This window comes from Aquarana catesbeiana, linkage group LG03 (genome assembly GCF_042186555.1).
Source record: "Aquarana catesbeiana isolate 2022-GZ linkage group LG03, ASM4218655v1, whole genome shotgun sequence".
Classification (NCBI taxonomy): domain Eukaryota; kingdom Metazoa; phylum Chordata; class Amphibia; order Anura; family Ranidae; genus Aquarana; species Aquarana catesbeiana.
Window position 1 is genome coordinate 685,754,235 of NC_133326.1, and position 13,811 is coordinate 685,768,045.

Below are 13,811 nucleotides of genomic sequence, written 5' to 3' on the forward strand. Positions count from 1 at the left end.
CAGATGTTTATCAAGTGGTCAAACCTTGTTGAGCAGGGATGGCCACACAAAGAATTGTATAGAAATTTGTTACCCAAACAGTCACAGCACTGAACATGGCCCTGGTAATGCAAAGGTTAGTATTCAAGTGGTTACATACATTCCCAGTAATGAGATGGGTTTCCATAACATGTGCAAAACTCTAAGAAACAGAAGATCAGAATTTTATATCAAAAAAGTTTATTGCACTAAATATCAGAAAGACAGTTTGCTCAGGACACATTTTCCAATCAAAGTGACAGTAGCAGCAGTCAGCACCAGACTGACGGAAGCTGTGGTCACCAACATCCACAGCTGTATAGGTCTGGACTCTTGAGATATTCTGGAAGTGTGACTATGACTTGTTCTTGGCATCAACTGATCCTGTGCATCAATCACCAGGAGAGGACCAAGAGTGGCCAGGCCACGTTGTTCTGAATGAAGACCTGCAAGAATGTTGGTTTTTAGAAAGCAGTAAAGAAGCAGTTTGTTGCCAGGGCGTTAACACTTTTCAGGGTCCATTTAGAACATATTACACCTTAAACATTCTCAGGCTATGTCACAAATCAGTACCATGTATCCCCGCTAGCTGTAAGGCAGAATACCACTCCACGTTTTACAACTCTGCTGGAAAGGATTGCATTCCAACCCAACTTGAAGAGCATGCAATTGAGAAAAAAAAAAAAAAAAAAAAAAAAAAAAAAAAAAAAGCATACCAGTCATATCTAATGACTATTGAGGCCTTCACCTGATCAATACAGTGATGCTGTTATGACAAACTATAATCCAGCTGTCAACATCTGGGGGTTCCCCCCCTCTGTCTTCAAGGAGTCAGGTGATTGAAAGCTATGGAGACTGCTGTGCTTTTCCACATCAAGATACATTTGCCTTTACAATGGGGAAGTTTGCTGCAAGTTACAGAACACCTTTGAACATACTACTTCTAGGATCCTTGCTCAAGTAAGGAGCTACATTTTATGTTAAATCACTTAAGTTGATACTGTCAGGAGTTGCCATTTTATATTTATATGATTGAGCTTAGGGATGGACCCGATAAATTGTAGCACAATTGAACATATGGAGCGCTTGTGGGACATTTGCCCCATTGTATTGACAGCTACTGATTGGCTAAAGCATGCTTTAGCCAATCAGAGCACAAGGTACTGCGAGAGCCACGATCGCCTAAAGGCAGGTGGCACTGAGGCGGCTTTGCCGCTTCCTCTTTGGGACAGATGTCCCTTGCACTGAAGCTGGTGATCGGCTTTGACAGCGTGAGGGGAAAAAAAAAAAAAAAAAAGCTTTCCGATCTTCTGTTTACATCACATGATCAGCGGTCATTGGCTGACAGCTGATCACGTGGTAAGGGCCGGAATCTGTTCCTTACTCTGATCACCCGAGTCACATTGACTTTGGTGATCAGTGTGTGAGCCCTGCAGGGGGAGCATGCAAAGGGGAGGACATCTATTGACACCCTCCCAGCAAAGTAGATCTGTGCTGTAGCTGTCATTCGGCTATAGGGCAGATCTGAAGGAAAAAAAAAAATATTGCATTGATACATGTCCCCCAGGGCAGTATCCGAGTCCCCATACACTTATGGCAATGACATAAGCCTTTAAAATTAGCACTTTTGATTTTTCATGTCCCATAGACTTCGATAGGGTTTGCCTGTTTGCTAGAACTTTTTGCAGTGTTCAGCCCATCCCTAATTGAGCTCCAGGACTCCCATTATCTTAAGTCTGACTATCAGTTTTTTCCATGCACCCCAACTTCACTGGATGTTTGCTTAGGTAATGACTTGTCAAGTTGTAACTGCAGACAGCAGCCTCAAGACATGCAATATCACAAGGTTAGTAAGAGCAGCTTCAATCAAACTCACCAATGTCTCTCTTCCAGTGTCCCCTTTCAAATGATCCCAAAAACCAGCGCTCCCCAGAAGGGGCACTGCAGGTTCCTGTGTTACAGCATCGGCAGATGTCATTGGACCCTTCCACAGCAGACCAGCTAGGAGCAAGAGAGATAGTTAATGCTATATATATATATATATATATATATATATTTTACACACTTTAGCAAGGACATATGTTAATTATGCTACCAAAATTTGGTCCAGTATTGCTCCTGTTTCTTCTTGCTGAAGACTGCCATTTTGCTTAAGCCCAGAGACCCTGCCTGAACAGAAAATCATAAAGCAGAACTAAACCCGATTTAATGGGGTCAACAGATACATTGCTGGAATGCCATGGTCACTTTTGCTTGTGCCCTCAACCAAACCATCAAATGCCTGGGTTCATAACTGATCACATGTGCAGGACCATGGCAGTTGCAGAACAAATGCAGCTACCTTGGCTGTATAGGATGTCAGCAGATCAGCCTCTACAAACTTAGCAGTGTCTAAAAATAGAGCAACTGAGCATGTGCAGAGCAGGGCGAGAGTGCATTACTGGATTTTAATTATAGACCCCAATTTGTAATGTCTTACATAGCTATACCTGCGCAAAAGGGGCCAGCCTGAAGTGATCTAGGACTTAATTTTCTGACTAAAGTTCCACTTTAAATCTTGGAACAATGTCAAGTAGCACCATTTACCAAAACCTAATATGCCACATTTTGCAACTTCTATTGACAGATAGCACTACCCCTGAAGGGGACACTCCCAATAGTACAGAGGTAGTCACATGAACACTGACAATTCAGGCTCAGCCTTTGACCGACAGTTCAGAACTTTAACAGAAGAGGGGTCAGGGCATGGGATACACACCCCCCCCCCCCCCCCCAAACACTTGCATGGTAACAGGAGGATCAGTTTCTCCAAGCTCCCATACATAGATTCTGTGGAAGGGGCAAAAAAAAAAAAAAAAAAAAAAGCCACTTGCTCCCATCTATAGCTTGCTGTTGCAGTAAGAAGCATTGGAAGGCTAACAGGTACAAACAAGGCGAAGGATAGATCCAAGGAAAAAAAAAAAAAAAAAAAAAAAAAACAAGCTTAACTTACCGACCAGCCTGCAGACAACCAAATAACCTGTCTAACAGTATGTGTTAAAAGCAGGAGTTTAGTCTGCACACATTTGCAAATGCATGCACAAGCCACAGAGCTTGGTCAAGGCACCCTGGTACCCAACACTAACTTATAACAGTCCCCACAGGACAGCTGCACACCTACTGGACACTTCTCAGCGAGGGAGACAATCTCTCTAGACCAGATCCCATAAGTTAAAAGCAACAGACAGGTCCATTTACAATGTCTCAGTAGCTGTCTGCCACCCAGCATCCAAAAGACAGATCTTCAGTGGGGGGGGGGGGGGTGTTCATTTTTTGCCCTTTTCCAGACCAGGGTAGTGCCCTCCAGAACACACACACACTTTGGTAATTGGTAATTCTTCCCCAGGACCTCAGCCCAGCACCTACTGAGGCCTTGACTAACCTTACTTCATCTGTCCCTAGGGGCAACAGCCCCCATTAAGGCTTTGAACCCTCCTAGGGTGAATAGAGTAAACTAGTCAGGCCACCTGCACAGTCATCACCTCCACAGCCACCTTTTGGATACACATTCCCAGGGATTGGCTGGGGCCTGGTAAATATTCAGCCGATAGTCTCCCTCCATATGCTCTGAGTTTCTTCCAGGGGCAGGGGGAAGCAAACTCAGGAAACCCCTGATCAAACCAAAACACCGCCTAAAAACAAAAAACACCCCACCCACCACCCCTCTAGCTTGAAGGTTACTTTAGTATTGGATAAGCATTTCCCCAGCCTCTGCCATAAAGTACAGGTGCTGGACATTGTTGAACACAGAATATAAGTGTTATATCAGTCTATTAAGTTCTAGGTGTTGGGCTGAATCTGTCGATTTATCATGGTTGGTAGGAGATTCACATCTTGCTACAATATAGCACAAGCAGACATGTCTGGTGTGCTTCTGAAAAGGGAAAGCTCTGCTTGTCTGCCTTCACTGCCACATTTGGCAACTTTTTTTTGGGGGGGGGGGGGGGGGGGGGGGGGGTAACCTGGTTTTGACAGCTCCTTGCTCCCACTTCCAGATGAGTTTGTCACGGTGAAGTGAGCCAAAGTTTGACCCCCCCTCCTTCCCCCCCACAGCAGGATTCCCTCATGCACAGTAGGAAACTGGCTGTTAAGCTGCAAGGCTTCACTGCTGGTTTCCCTTAGCTGGGATGGGGCAGTGCCAGCACCCGAGAGCCAATTCAAGAATCTGCTTGGGTGAGGACAATGCTGGATGGCTGGACAGGCAAGTGCCCTAATAGTAAAAGTCTGCAGCTACTATATTCATAGCTGCAGAGCTGACTTTACATTTTGGGGGGGGACGGACACCACTTCAAAAATCTGCCACTCTCATGCTGGACTTTATTGTGTAGAGTTATGATCTTGAGAGCCTTCCCTGAAAGTCAAAAGCCAGAACATCTTACAATAGTTTAGAAAGAATTTCAACAAAATACATCAGGATAGAGTGCAATAAGTTCTGACTACATCTTCCATGGATGGACTACCAAAATGAGGGAGCTACTTCTCTGCAGTGCTGAACTGGTATTTCAGTAAAAGAAGGGAGCTGCTAAGCAGAAGAAGTACAATAGACAGTCAGGTAGCAATGCACTGTGGTAAATAGTCCTGAGCTTGAAGTACATTGCCAGAGAGGGTATTGCTGGGAGGCAGGCTGTACAGGACATGGCCTCTTGCTATGGAGGACTACTGGTGTCCAGTGTGTGTCACCACTGATGCATAATGGCAGCGTAAGCAGTATCTGGAATGCTGAGCTTAGGGGTGCCCACAGCCACAGTCACCTGTCTTTCCTGGCACCAATTTATAGCCAAGGTAAAGGAATATATACTAGTGTTCTTACAAGTGCTTGCAGTAGCTTTCATTTAACCAAGCATGTCTGAGGGGCTGAGGTTGTGTGGAGTTGAGGCACAGTATAAAGAACCCAAAATTACCAAGCAGTTCATGTGGTGGTAGTGCTACAAACAGATTATAACAATTGAGGGGGTGGCTCATGTGGCCCTAGAGAGCCAAAATATTGTACACATTTTAAGGTCACCTGCTTGTGGCTTTGCTGTAGGAACAGGCTTTGTTCATAGAGTCAGGGACTTGGGTGGCTGCAGTAACTCTCAGCTGACATGTGATGTAGATCTAGAACAGAAGAGCAATAAATTCTGCAATTAAAGTAGCCAAAGAAAAAAAAAAAAAAAAAATTTTCATAAAATGTTGTGTTCCAATAGCCCTTACTGTAGGCTCAGCCACATTCTGAAATCGGAAAGCATCGACAGTGAACTGTAATGAGCCTGGATCAATTCTTGGAGATATGAAGGCTGAAGATGAAGACAAATCCTCCTTCCCATCCACCAAGCACCTACAGAACAAGACCATTCAGAGTTCGATATCAGAAACCCCACCTCACCCGATGAACATACCCATTAGCATTAATGATCTCATATCGAGGAGACGAGTTCAGATCGGTAGATATGGTGGCCACACAGCTGTCAACAAACAGGATCAGATTGATATGGTTCAGAATGTTCACAGAGGCTTCTATGTAGAGGATATCACCCAATTTGTAGACGCTGGAATTTCTGGGGCCACTCCAGTCATCTGCAGACACCAAAATTTAGATCAGATGTAGACTGGGAACAAGATTAGAAAGGGTTAGACCCAACCACCTCCCCCCATCCCTGCTCATACATACCAGCCATAAGACGCAAGGAGAAGTTAAATTTCTCTTCAGTGGTCACTGTGGTGCTGAAGGGAACCCATGTTGGCCTGACAGCCTTGCTGCTCACATTGCCGTGTCTGGACAAAGAGATTTTAGCTCTATAGTGTGTTTGCCAACAAACCTTTTATAGGGTCTTGTCTAAATGACCTCATTACTAAGCAAGCTCCATTAGCCAAGCTATCACAAGCTGAGGAGCATTGTTATGGCAAATAAAATGCAGTGGGTTGGTATTCATGTTGAGCACATACTATTGCCAGCACCTCAGTGTTAAATTTGCTCTGGCTTCAATGCTTTCCAATTCACTGACCAAATTCAGATATGGAATTCTGACAGTTAGCATAGGATGTTGGATCTGACTATAGCATAAAGCTTGAGCCAGGCAACTAGCATTTCTAGAAGGCAAAGAAAGGCAGCATGTGGGTGGGCCCATTCACCCTGCATGCACTCACCAATGCCTGGGACCCAACGGGGACTGTGGTCATGTGAAAAAAACAACATTAAGACAGTTCCGACTTGGAGATGAGTCTTCACTGTGTGCAGCAATAAAAGTACAGAGTTTGTTTGAAAAGTGCCACCCCGTGTCACCACACACCCAAGCTTGATATAAGTTGCAATTAGGTGGGACACTGAGCCCATGCCCTTTCTAACCAGTCCAGTGTACCTCATTCCCAGTAACAGAATGTGGTCTCACCATGCATGAGGTCCATGCCAACTCCTTCCTTGTAATTTGTTGCCAGTAAGGGCTTCTGTAATGAGAGTTTGGTTTTGTTATGGGAAGCCAACCGCTGTGCTGAGCCAGATCACTGACCCCCTTCACTATTAGAATGCCCAACACGCTTCACTTCTCCCTGGTGTAGCAGTCCTCATGTGCTGCCAGGAGCCCCAGATACTGGACAATCTCCCCCCTCCAATTGTCACAGGTGGGTAGGCTGGATCCAATACACCTGGGAACAGCAGCGCAAATTAACTCTGGCAGCCCCCCCCGCCAACATTTCTGTAGGCATCCCACCTACATCCCCTGTACCTCTAGATAGCGAAGCCTAAAATTACAAATCACAAGTTATTCAGTCTTTAGATGTGGGAGCTGCATTAATGCAGCTTTACAACTTTTATCTTTGTGATGTGGGTTTTATTTATACCAATAAAACAGTAAATATCCCTACTCTGCAAAAATTAAAACATTCGCACCTATGCATTTTGAGTTTTGCAGAAACACACTACAGTCACTTTAACATGGTTTCCTACAGGGTCATGTTCACATCTATGCATTTTATGGAAAGGGCCAGGGACTCTGGTTCCATAGACTTCCATGGATCAAAAACGTGCACTGAAAATTGCAAAATGCACCTGGAATATGCGAACTGCAACCTACATTAGGTGTGCACTAGGCCTTAATGGCCCTGTAATCAGTTTAATTCAATTTACTGTGTCTCCTGCCTCCATGCAATGTCCTCCACAAGCTCTTGAACCATTCCCTTTGCCCTGCCCTCCCCCCTTGCTTTAGTTGGCATGAGCAGTGGGTGTTTGTTGCAATCATGTGCACATTACAAATCTCATAGTCCATTTCAGAAGTGATTGAGAGGGTAGCTACGTTCCTACATAGTGGAGCCATAGAGGATGAATAGTCACCCTCCAACAAAAAGATCACAGCAGCAAAAAGACATTTGGAAGCACTTTTGCATTATACATACTGGCATGTAAATGTAATTCTAAAAAAAAAAAAAAAAAAAACACACATCCACCAAATCACGTTACTGGTTTTGCCCCAGTAGCCAGATATGTCCCATATCCAATTTTGCCAAAATGAGTCAATTGACCATTTTCCACAATAAAGCCAAATACTTATTTGAACCCTTGCAGGGCAAAAACCCTTCTCATCCCCTTTGATTCTCCACCACCAGGAGTAGAGTCACTGCAAAAAGCATACAGTGCCTGAACAGCTCAGGTGCTGCTCAAGACCTTCATCATTAGGTTTGCTATTACAGACAGGTTTATTTACCAAGACTGAACAGTGCGAAATCAGGCTCACTTCTGCACAGAAACCAATCAGTTTCTAACCTCAGCTTGTTCAATTAAGCTTTGGTAATAAAACCTGGAAGCTGATTTGTTTCTATGCAGAAGTGAGCCTGATTTTGCACTCTCCAGCTTTAGTAAATAAACCCCATTGACACATCCATTTTATGTTTTAGTTTTATAGCTACAAGCCCTTTGAGCTAAAGAAACGCAATAAGGATGCAAGTTTGACTGGTCCAAAGCAATTTGTGTTTGGGTAGAATGGCAAAGGTTTAGAACCCCTGTTGGTTTTTTATTGGTGCCCCAGCTGGTGAGATCACCATTTTGTCCTGATGACAAGCACCAAGTTCAAGATGTTGATTTTTGCTAGAAATAGCATTGAAGACAATTCACTTCCATCAGTTAAAAGTAATGGGAGTTTATAACGTTGCCTATTCCAGCTAGTATCTTGGTTTGGCACCCTTGCTGTGCCAACAGAATCATCTTTACTGTCATTAAAGGCAATTTGAGTAAAGCTTGGCTTAATTTACATTATGTAAAGAGTTGTATTCACCAATTAACACTTTTGTGCAGGGCATTGAGAGCAGTGGAACAGTATTGTCACTAGACATGTGCACTGCTGAAAAATTTGTTAGTTTCTGTTCATTTGTTATGATCGCAATTCGAAAATCTAAACTATCAATAACTTAACTATTATAGGGATTGGAATTTACTTTCAAATTGGGCTGTTAGTGAACGTAATGAATATGAATTTATCTGAATTTACAAATTTGAAACAAATGAAACAAATTAAAAAAAAAAAAAAAAGTGTAGGGTTTTTTAGATTCATACTTAACCTAGATGGATGCAGCATCAGTCCCCTGGTGTCTGCACTGAGAACCGAGCCGCCGAACAGCGAAGGCTCTGGTTCTCACAGATCTGAGAGGAGAGCTGCTGACTGTCAGCCACCATCTCTCCTCCCTGTTCATTGGAGCGCTGAGCTGTGGAGAGGTAGGGAGCGGCCATCAGTCAAGGCACCTGGCAGATCCAGGCTTCAGAAGTCAGGATGACACGGTGCCTTGACCGATCCTGGTGACAACAGAGAGCAGACTTAAGACTGCTCTCCACTGAAAACAGGTCACAGGAGTGCAAAACAAATTGCACTCCTGTGACCCTTAGAAGCCCAGCCAAATGAGCTCAGGCTGGACTTTAATACAACATTTTTACTATTGTAGTAATTAATTATTCTTAATTACGTTCCATCCAGTTTAGATACAGCATTCATTTTGGATGATTTGTAACTTCGGATAAATTTGTATTTGTTGCGTTCACCAACAGCCAAATTTAAAAGGAAATGCCAACACCTATGATTTAAGTAGTCAAGTTATTTTGAATTTCTGATTTTTAGAATTTACGGTTATTTGTTCGTTAAATGGGTTTTTGTTCAGATATTTCCTAACAGATTTGTCAAAGATTCATTAAAAAATAAATTAAGCAAATTGCAGATGTCTAATTGTCACCCTAAGGCAGACTATAGAACACCTCCCCATCCAACACAAGCAGGTGTTATGTAGTTGAGAATTGAGCAGGGCTTAACACGGCTTGAGATTTTAGTATAGCAGAGGGAAGTTCCAGCACACTTTGAATTCTGGAAGGATCAAAAGGTAATCTTTTCAATGGCATATTTACCAGACTGCAAATGAGTAAAGTTAATTTTGGTGTTAAATACTTGATGCTGCCCTCAAGAATTGCAGTTTATGGCAACCATAAACATCTTACATGTGACAGTTTGCAAATATCTTTGCACCACAACCACCATTTAGGTGTTAAATATTAAACTACCATTTTTTAGGTTTCTGCAGAGTTTTGAGTGACTGTTGCAAGCAAACTTAATATTTCACACCACCTATGCCTCAGGCCTTCACTTCCTCAAGCTTTGTAACTGCCATGTCCCTACACAGGAGATTGTTGCCTTCCACTGTACTGTGGTCCCAAGAGAACTATAGTACACTGTGGGGGATGAGGTATTATACACCTGAATTCAGGAATGTGTAAAATCAACCAAAGATTTGAGGCCCAGGTAAGCATTGCCATTTTGCAGGGTGCCCTTTCCATGGCCACAGTAACTTAGGAGTTTCCACTCAGGTCTGAGCAAAAGGTGTATACAAAGGCAAAATATCTCCCAAGACACGACTTACCCCACATCTGTCTTAGTCTTCATTACTCACCTTGTGTAGTAGCAATTGATGGGGATGATAGCCGAGCTAGTCCTGGTAATAGGGACATTTGTGGAAGAGGCTGGGCTGTAGGTAAGATTAGTGGAGTAGATCATCCAATCTGCAGTCATCTAGGGCAAAAAAAACGCAATGTTACACAGATATCCAGTAGATGAAGACTCTTTAAATCTTAATGTGGATGAATACAAAACAGATTTTTCACTTCAATAGAGTCTAGCCAGGAGGTTTTCACAATCCAGTTTGCTACCATTAGTAAACCACCCATTGGCCTTTTAATCATTTAGCACCTCTCTTTAGAGACTGCAGGTATAATCTGTACATAGGGACTCTTTTGTACCCAAGGTGAGGTGTAGTAGACCAACCACAAACCATGGCCAGCTGCCCAAGAGGTAGGAAAAATCCTGATCTCGTCAAATGCAAACACATTGTACAATCCCTTTTAAAGGCAGTCATACTTCATACAATCAGTTTGTACAGTCCTCGCCAAACTGCAGCCCAGGGGCCAAAAGCAGCCATTTTACTGATTTTATCTGGCCCTTAGGGCACCATTTTCATCCACTGATAACAATAGGATATAATCCCCCACACAGACACCAAGGAAGAGCATTCCTCAGTGGCACCAATAGGACACATACTTCCAATGACACCACTGATGGGGCCCAATATCATCCAATGACACCAATAGGGTTATAGGTGTGTGCAAACATAAGGCATCAGCAGGGAGCTCAATCTCCTTGCCAACAGCGACAGAGCTGGCAAGATGGAGATCTTGAAAAGGAAGACCAGGTGAAGATTGAACCCTCTACAGCGGTGACAGCGCGCCACTGGAAGGCTTCGATTTAAGGAAAAATCTTTCAAAAATGTGCTAGTATGTGGTGCACATGGCCTTGTAGGTGGAAGTTTTTTTGTCTTAAAAACTCGATCACCACTTTAAGCCTGAAGGACAGCAAACTGACCCTTTTAGAAAGTTTGGAGATGCATGCTCTAGAGCTACTGGAATTAAATACGATGGCCAACAATGTAATAAGATATTTAACATCTAAATAAAGATTTTTCATCAGAAGTAATCGTCCAACTGGGCTTTTGTTCTGGTGATAACTGGCCAAGAGCAGAAGATCCAGTCTTTGGAGAGATTCCATTTCATAGCGCATCCCCAAGTAAGGCACAGACAGAAGACATAACCCAAGGCTTCATGCACACGGCTGTGCAGTTTTCAGGACCCACTACTGCCATGTACAGCATTAGAAGTGTCTGTACGGCAGTCGTGTAAAGCACCCACATGCACACCAACAAATGGTCTGAATGCAGAGCATGCTTTACAAAACCCTTGGTTCACAATGACCTCTAACGCATCTCAATGGGCAGCTGTACAAGGCGGCTGCAGGTCCCAGGAATAAATTTGCAAAATCTCTGTACAGAAAGGTGTATGAAGTCTAAGAGGTGGGAAGACTAACCTCCACAATTTTTATTTTGGGCTTTGTCCCATGTGGGGAAGCTTCAGGGTCACTTTGTCATGAAGAAACAGGAAGTCAGAAATTCCTCCGCAAACAGAGCAGATTTCTCATTTTGAGCATTGCCTGCATTAGCCCGTCACCTCTAGGGACAACTCTACAAATGTACATTAACCAGTGATGGTTTCAACCAGGACAAAGAGGGTAAATCACTCCAGTGGGGTTGCAGACAACAAAAACTTGACAGGGGCCCTTACCATTCCATAACCAAGATGGAAAAAAAAAAAAAAAATAAAGGATACAAAATTTCTTTACTTCATACAGTGTCACATGACAAAGTAACTGCCAGTTAACCACCCTATAGCAGATATACTGCTACAGGGTGGCTGTTCTGTGCAGAATCACATACACAAGATCCTGCACTTCTGGGTAGGGAGTGCCAGCACACTGCTTCCGCTGTGGTCAGTGGAATACTACACACCCCAGAACTTTTGCATAAACCAAATAGACTTTTTTTTTTTTGTGTGAAAAAAAAAAAAAAAAAAAAAAAAAAAAGTGCACAACAGAATACATATTGGCCTAAATTTCATAAAGTTTGACTTGTAACTTTAATTAGATATGTTTTATAGCAGAAAGAAAAAAAAATTTCTATAAACACTCCACTTGTGGGAATATCTAAATTTTATTTATGTACAGCATTGCATGACCATGCAATTGCCAGTTAATGTAACGGGGTGCCGTATAGAGAGAAAAGAAAAAAAAAAAAAAGTGTAAAAGTAAATCTTGGCAACACATGAGAATCTGCCTAAGGCTTTGTAGAGTACAAAGCACATCCCTGATAGACAGCACAATACTGTTTCCAGTTCAGCTTCCCTCCACCCGGATTCAACAATAGTTAACATGCCAAGAGAAGGAGATTTTGAGCCAAGTCTACACATGGTAGACTAAGTGCCGGTTCACACAGGGGCGGCACGACTTGCAGGTCGACTCACCAAGGCGACCTGCACACGACTTCAGCAGCAACTTGCAAAATGACTTCTGTATAGAAGTCAATGCAAGTCGCCTGAAGTCACCCCAAAAATACTACAGGAACATTGCAGCGCTCCTATTAGAACGGTTCCGTAGTACAGAACGGGACACTACTTGTCAGGCGGCTAAGTCACCTGACAAGTCACCCCTGTGTAAACCGGGGCTGAGTCTTTATGTCAAAGCTTTAAGTGGAGCCTCTTGTCCAGTGAGCAGAAAAGCAACACAGAAAGCAGCAAAGTGGAAATAGGAGACAGTTTTTTTTTTCTCTATTAGTTCTGCAGAAATTTGACAAGACAAGCTGAACAGTTGCATAGCCAAGCAAAAACTCAACATTTCCCAGGAAGGTTTACCTGCACAACATTGCCACAGTCCTGGAGGGCAACCTGGAAGATGATGGGGTCAATACTGAAAGCACTTGACTTGCAACCTTGGGATCCCAGGCTTAGATCAGAGGGTTTTACCAGCCTCCCATTCCTATAGAGGTCCCTCCTGACACTGATAGTCATGGAATCCTCTCCACACTGGACACCGATAGGAGAGCTCCCAGCCTGTGGCAGAATTCGAAGCCTCCCACCATCATATCCCCTAGGTGAACCACCACTGGAAGCCCCAAACCCATACACAGGATCAAGGCCTCCCCAGTAGTGCTCTCTGAGGCTTGCTCTAGAAGAGCCCTGGCCAGGTGCAACCCTCTGGTGGCTCTTCCACCAATCAGACTGGCGCTTTTGTCTTGCCAAAACCCCAACAGTGCCAAACCCCAGAGCCACCAGCAGCAGCGCCAACCTGCACCATGTCCTTATTTTCCAAACCATCCTGATTGCAAGATAAACATCACAATGTGGCAGAAAAAGGGAGTTGCCCTTTATAACTCTTCCCCAGCTGGGGCAGATCAGGATCATCACACCTACCAGAACTGCCCTCCCCAACAAATGTGTGATGTGAAATCTTTATTCAAAATTGATCAAAGAAAACCATTTAAGGCAGCTCAACTGCGCTACTGAAATGACAAGTGACCACTTATTACGAGTAGCAATTGATCTCTAACATTAGCAATTGTTTGTCCCATCTGTGTAATGATCAATCAGTACCATTTATATCTTTGATATACAGCAACTTGCGGTAAAATCCATGTTTTACAGCACAGTACTGTCACACATCACCATTACTTAGACACATCCATTGTACAGTGCATTGCAGTGTCATTCGTTTTGAATGGCACAGCAATGTATGTGCACTGAAGGGCACCATATTACATTTTCTGTGCATTAAGACCTATGCATTTTTTAGTGTGTTTTCAGTTTTGCAGAAACACACTACAGTCCATTTAACATGGTTTCCTATGGGTCATGTTCACATCTGTGCATTTTA

General features: G+C 43.4%; 1 protein-coding gene across 1 annotated transcript; it reads right to left on the reverse strand.

Moving 5' to 3' along the window:
• Positions 1-234: 234 nt before the first annotated feature.
• Positions 235-13,255, reverse strand: LOC141134141 (zona pellucida sperm-binding protein 3-like). The gene is made up of 8 exons (XM_073623725.1): positions 12,794-13,255; positions 9,955-10,073; positions 5,708-5,811; positions 5,436-5,613; positions 5,251-5,374; positions 5,063-5,154; positions 1,895-2,019; positions 235-464 (listed from the first exon to the last, which is right to left on the reverse strand). Exons 1-8 carry the CDS (start codon positions 13,253-13,255, stop codon positions 235-237), a joined length of 1,434 nt encoding a protein of 477 aa, XP_073479826.1.
• Positions 13,256-13,811: the final 556 nt, after the last annotated feature.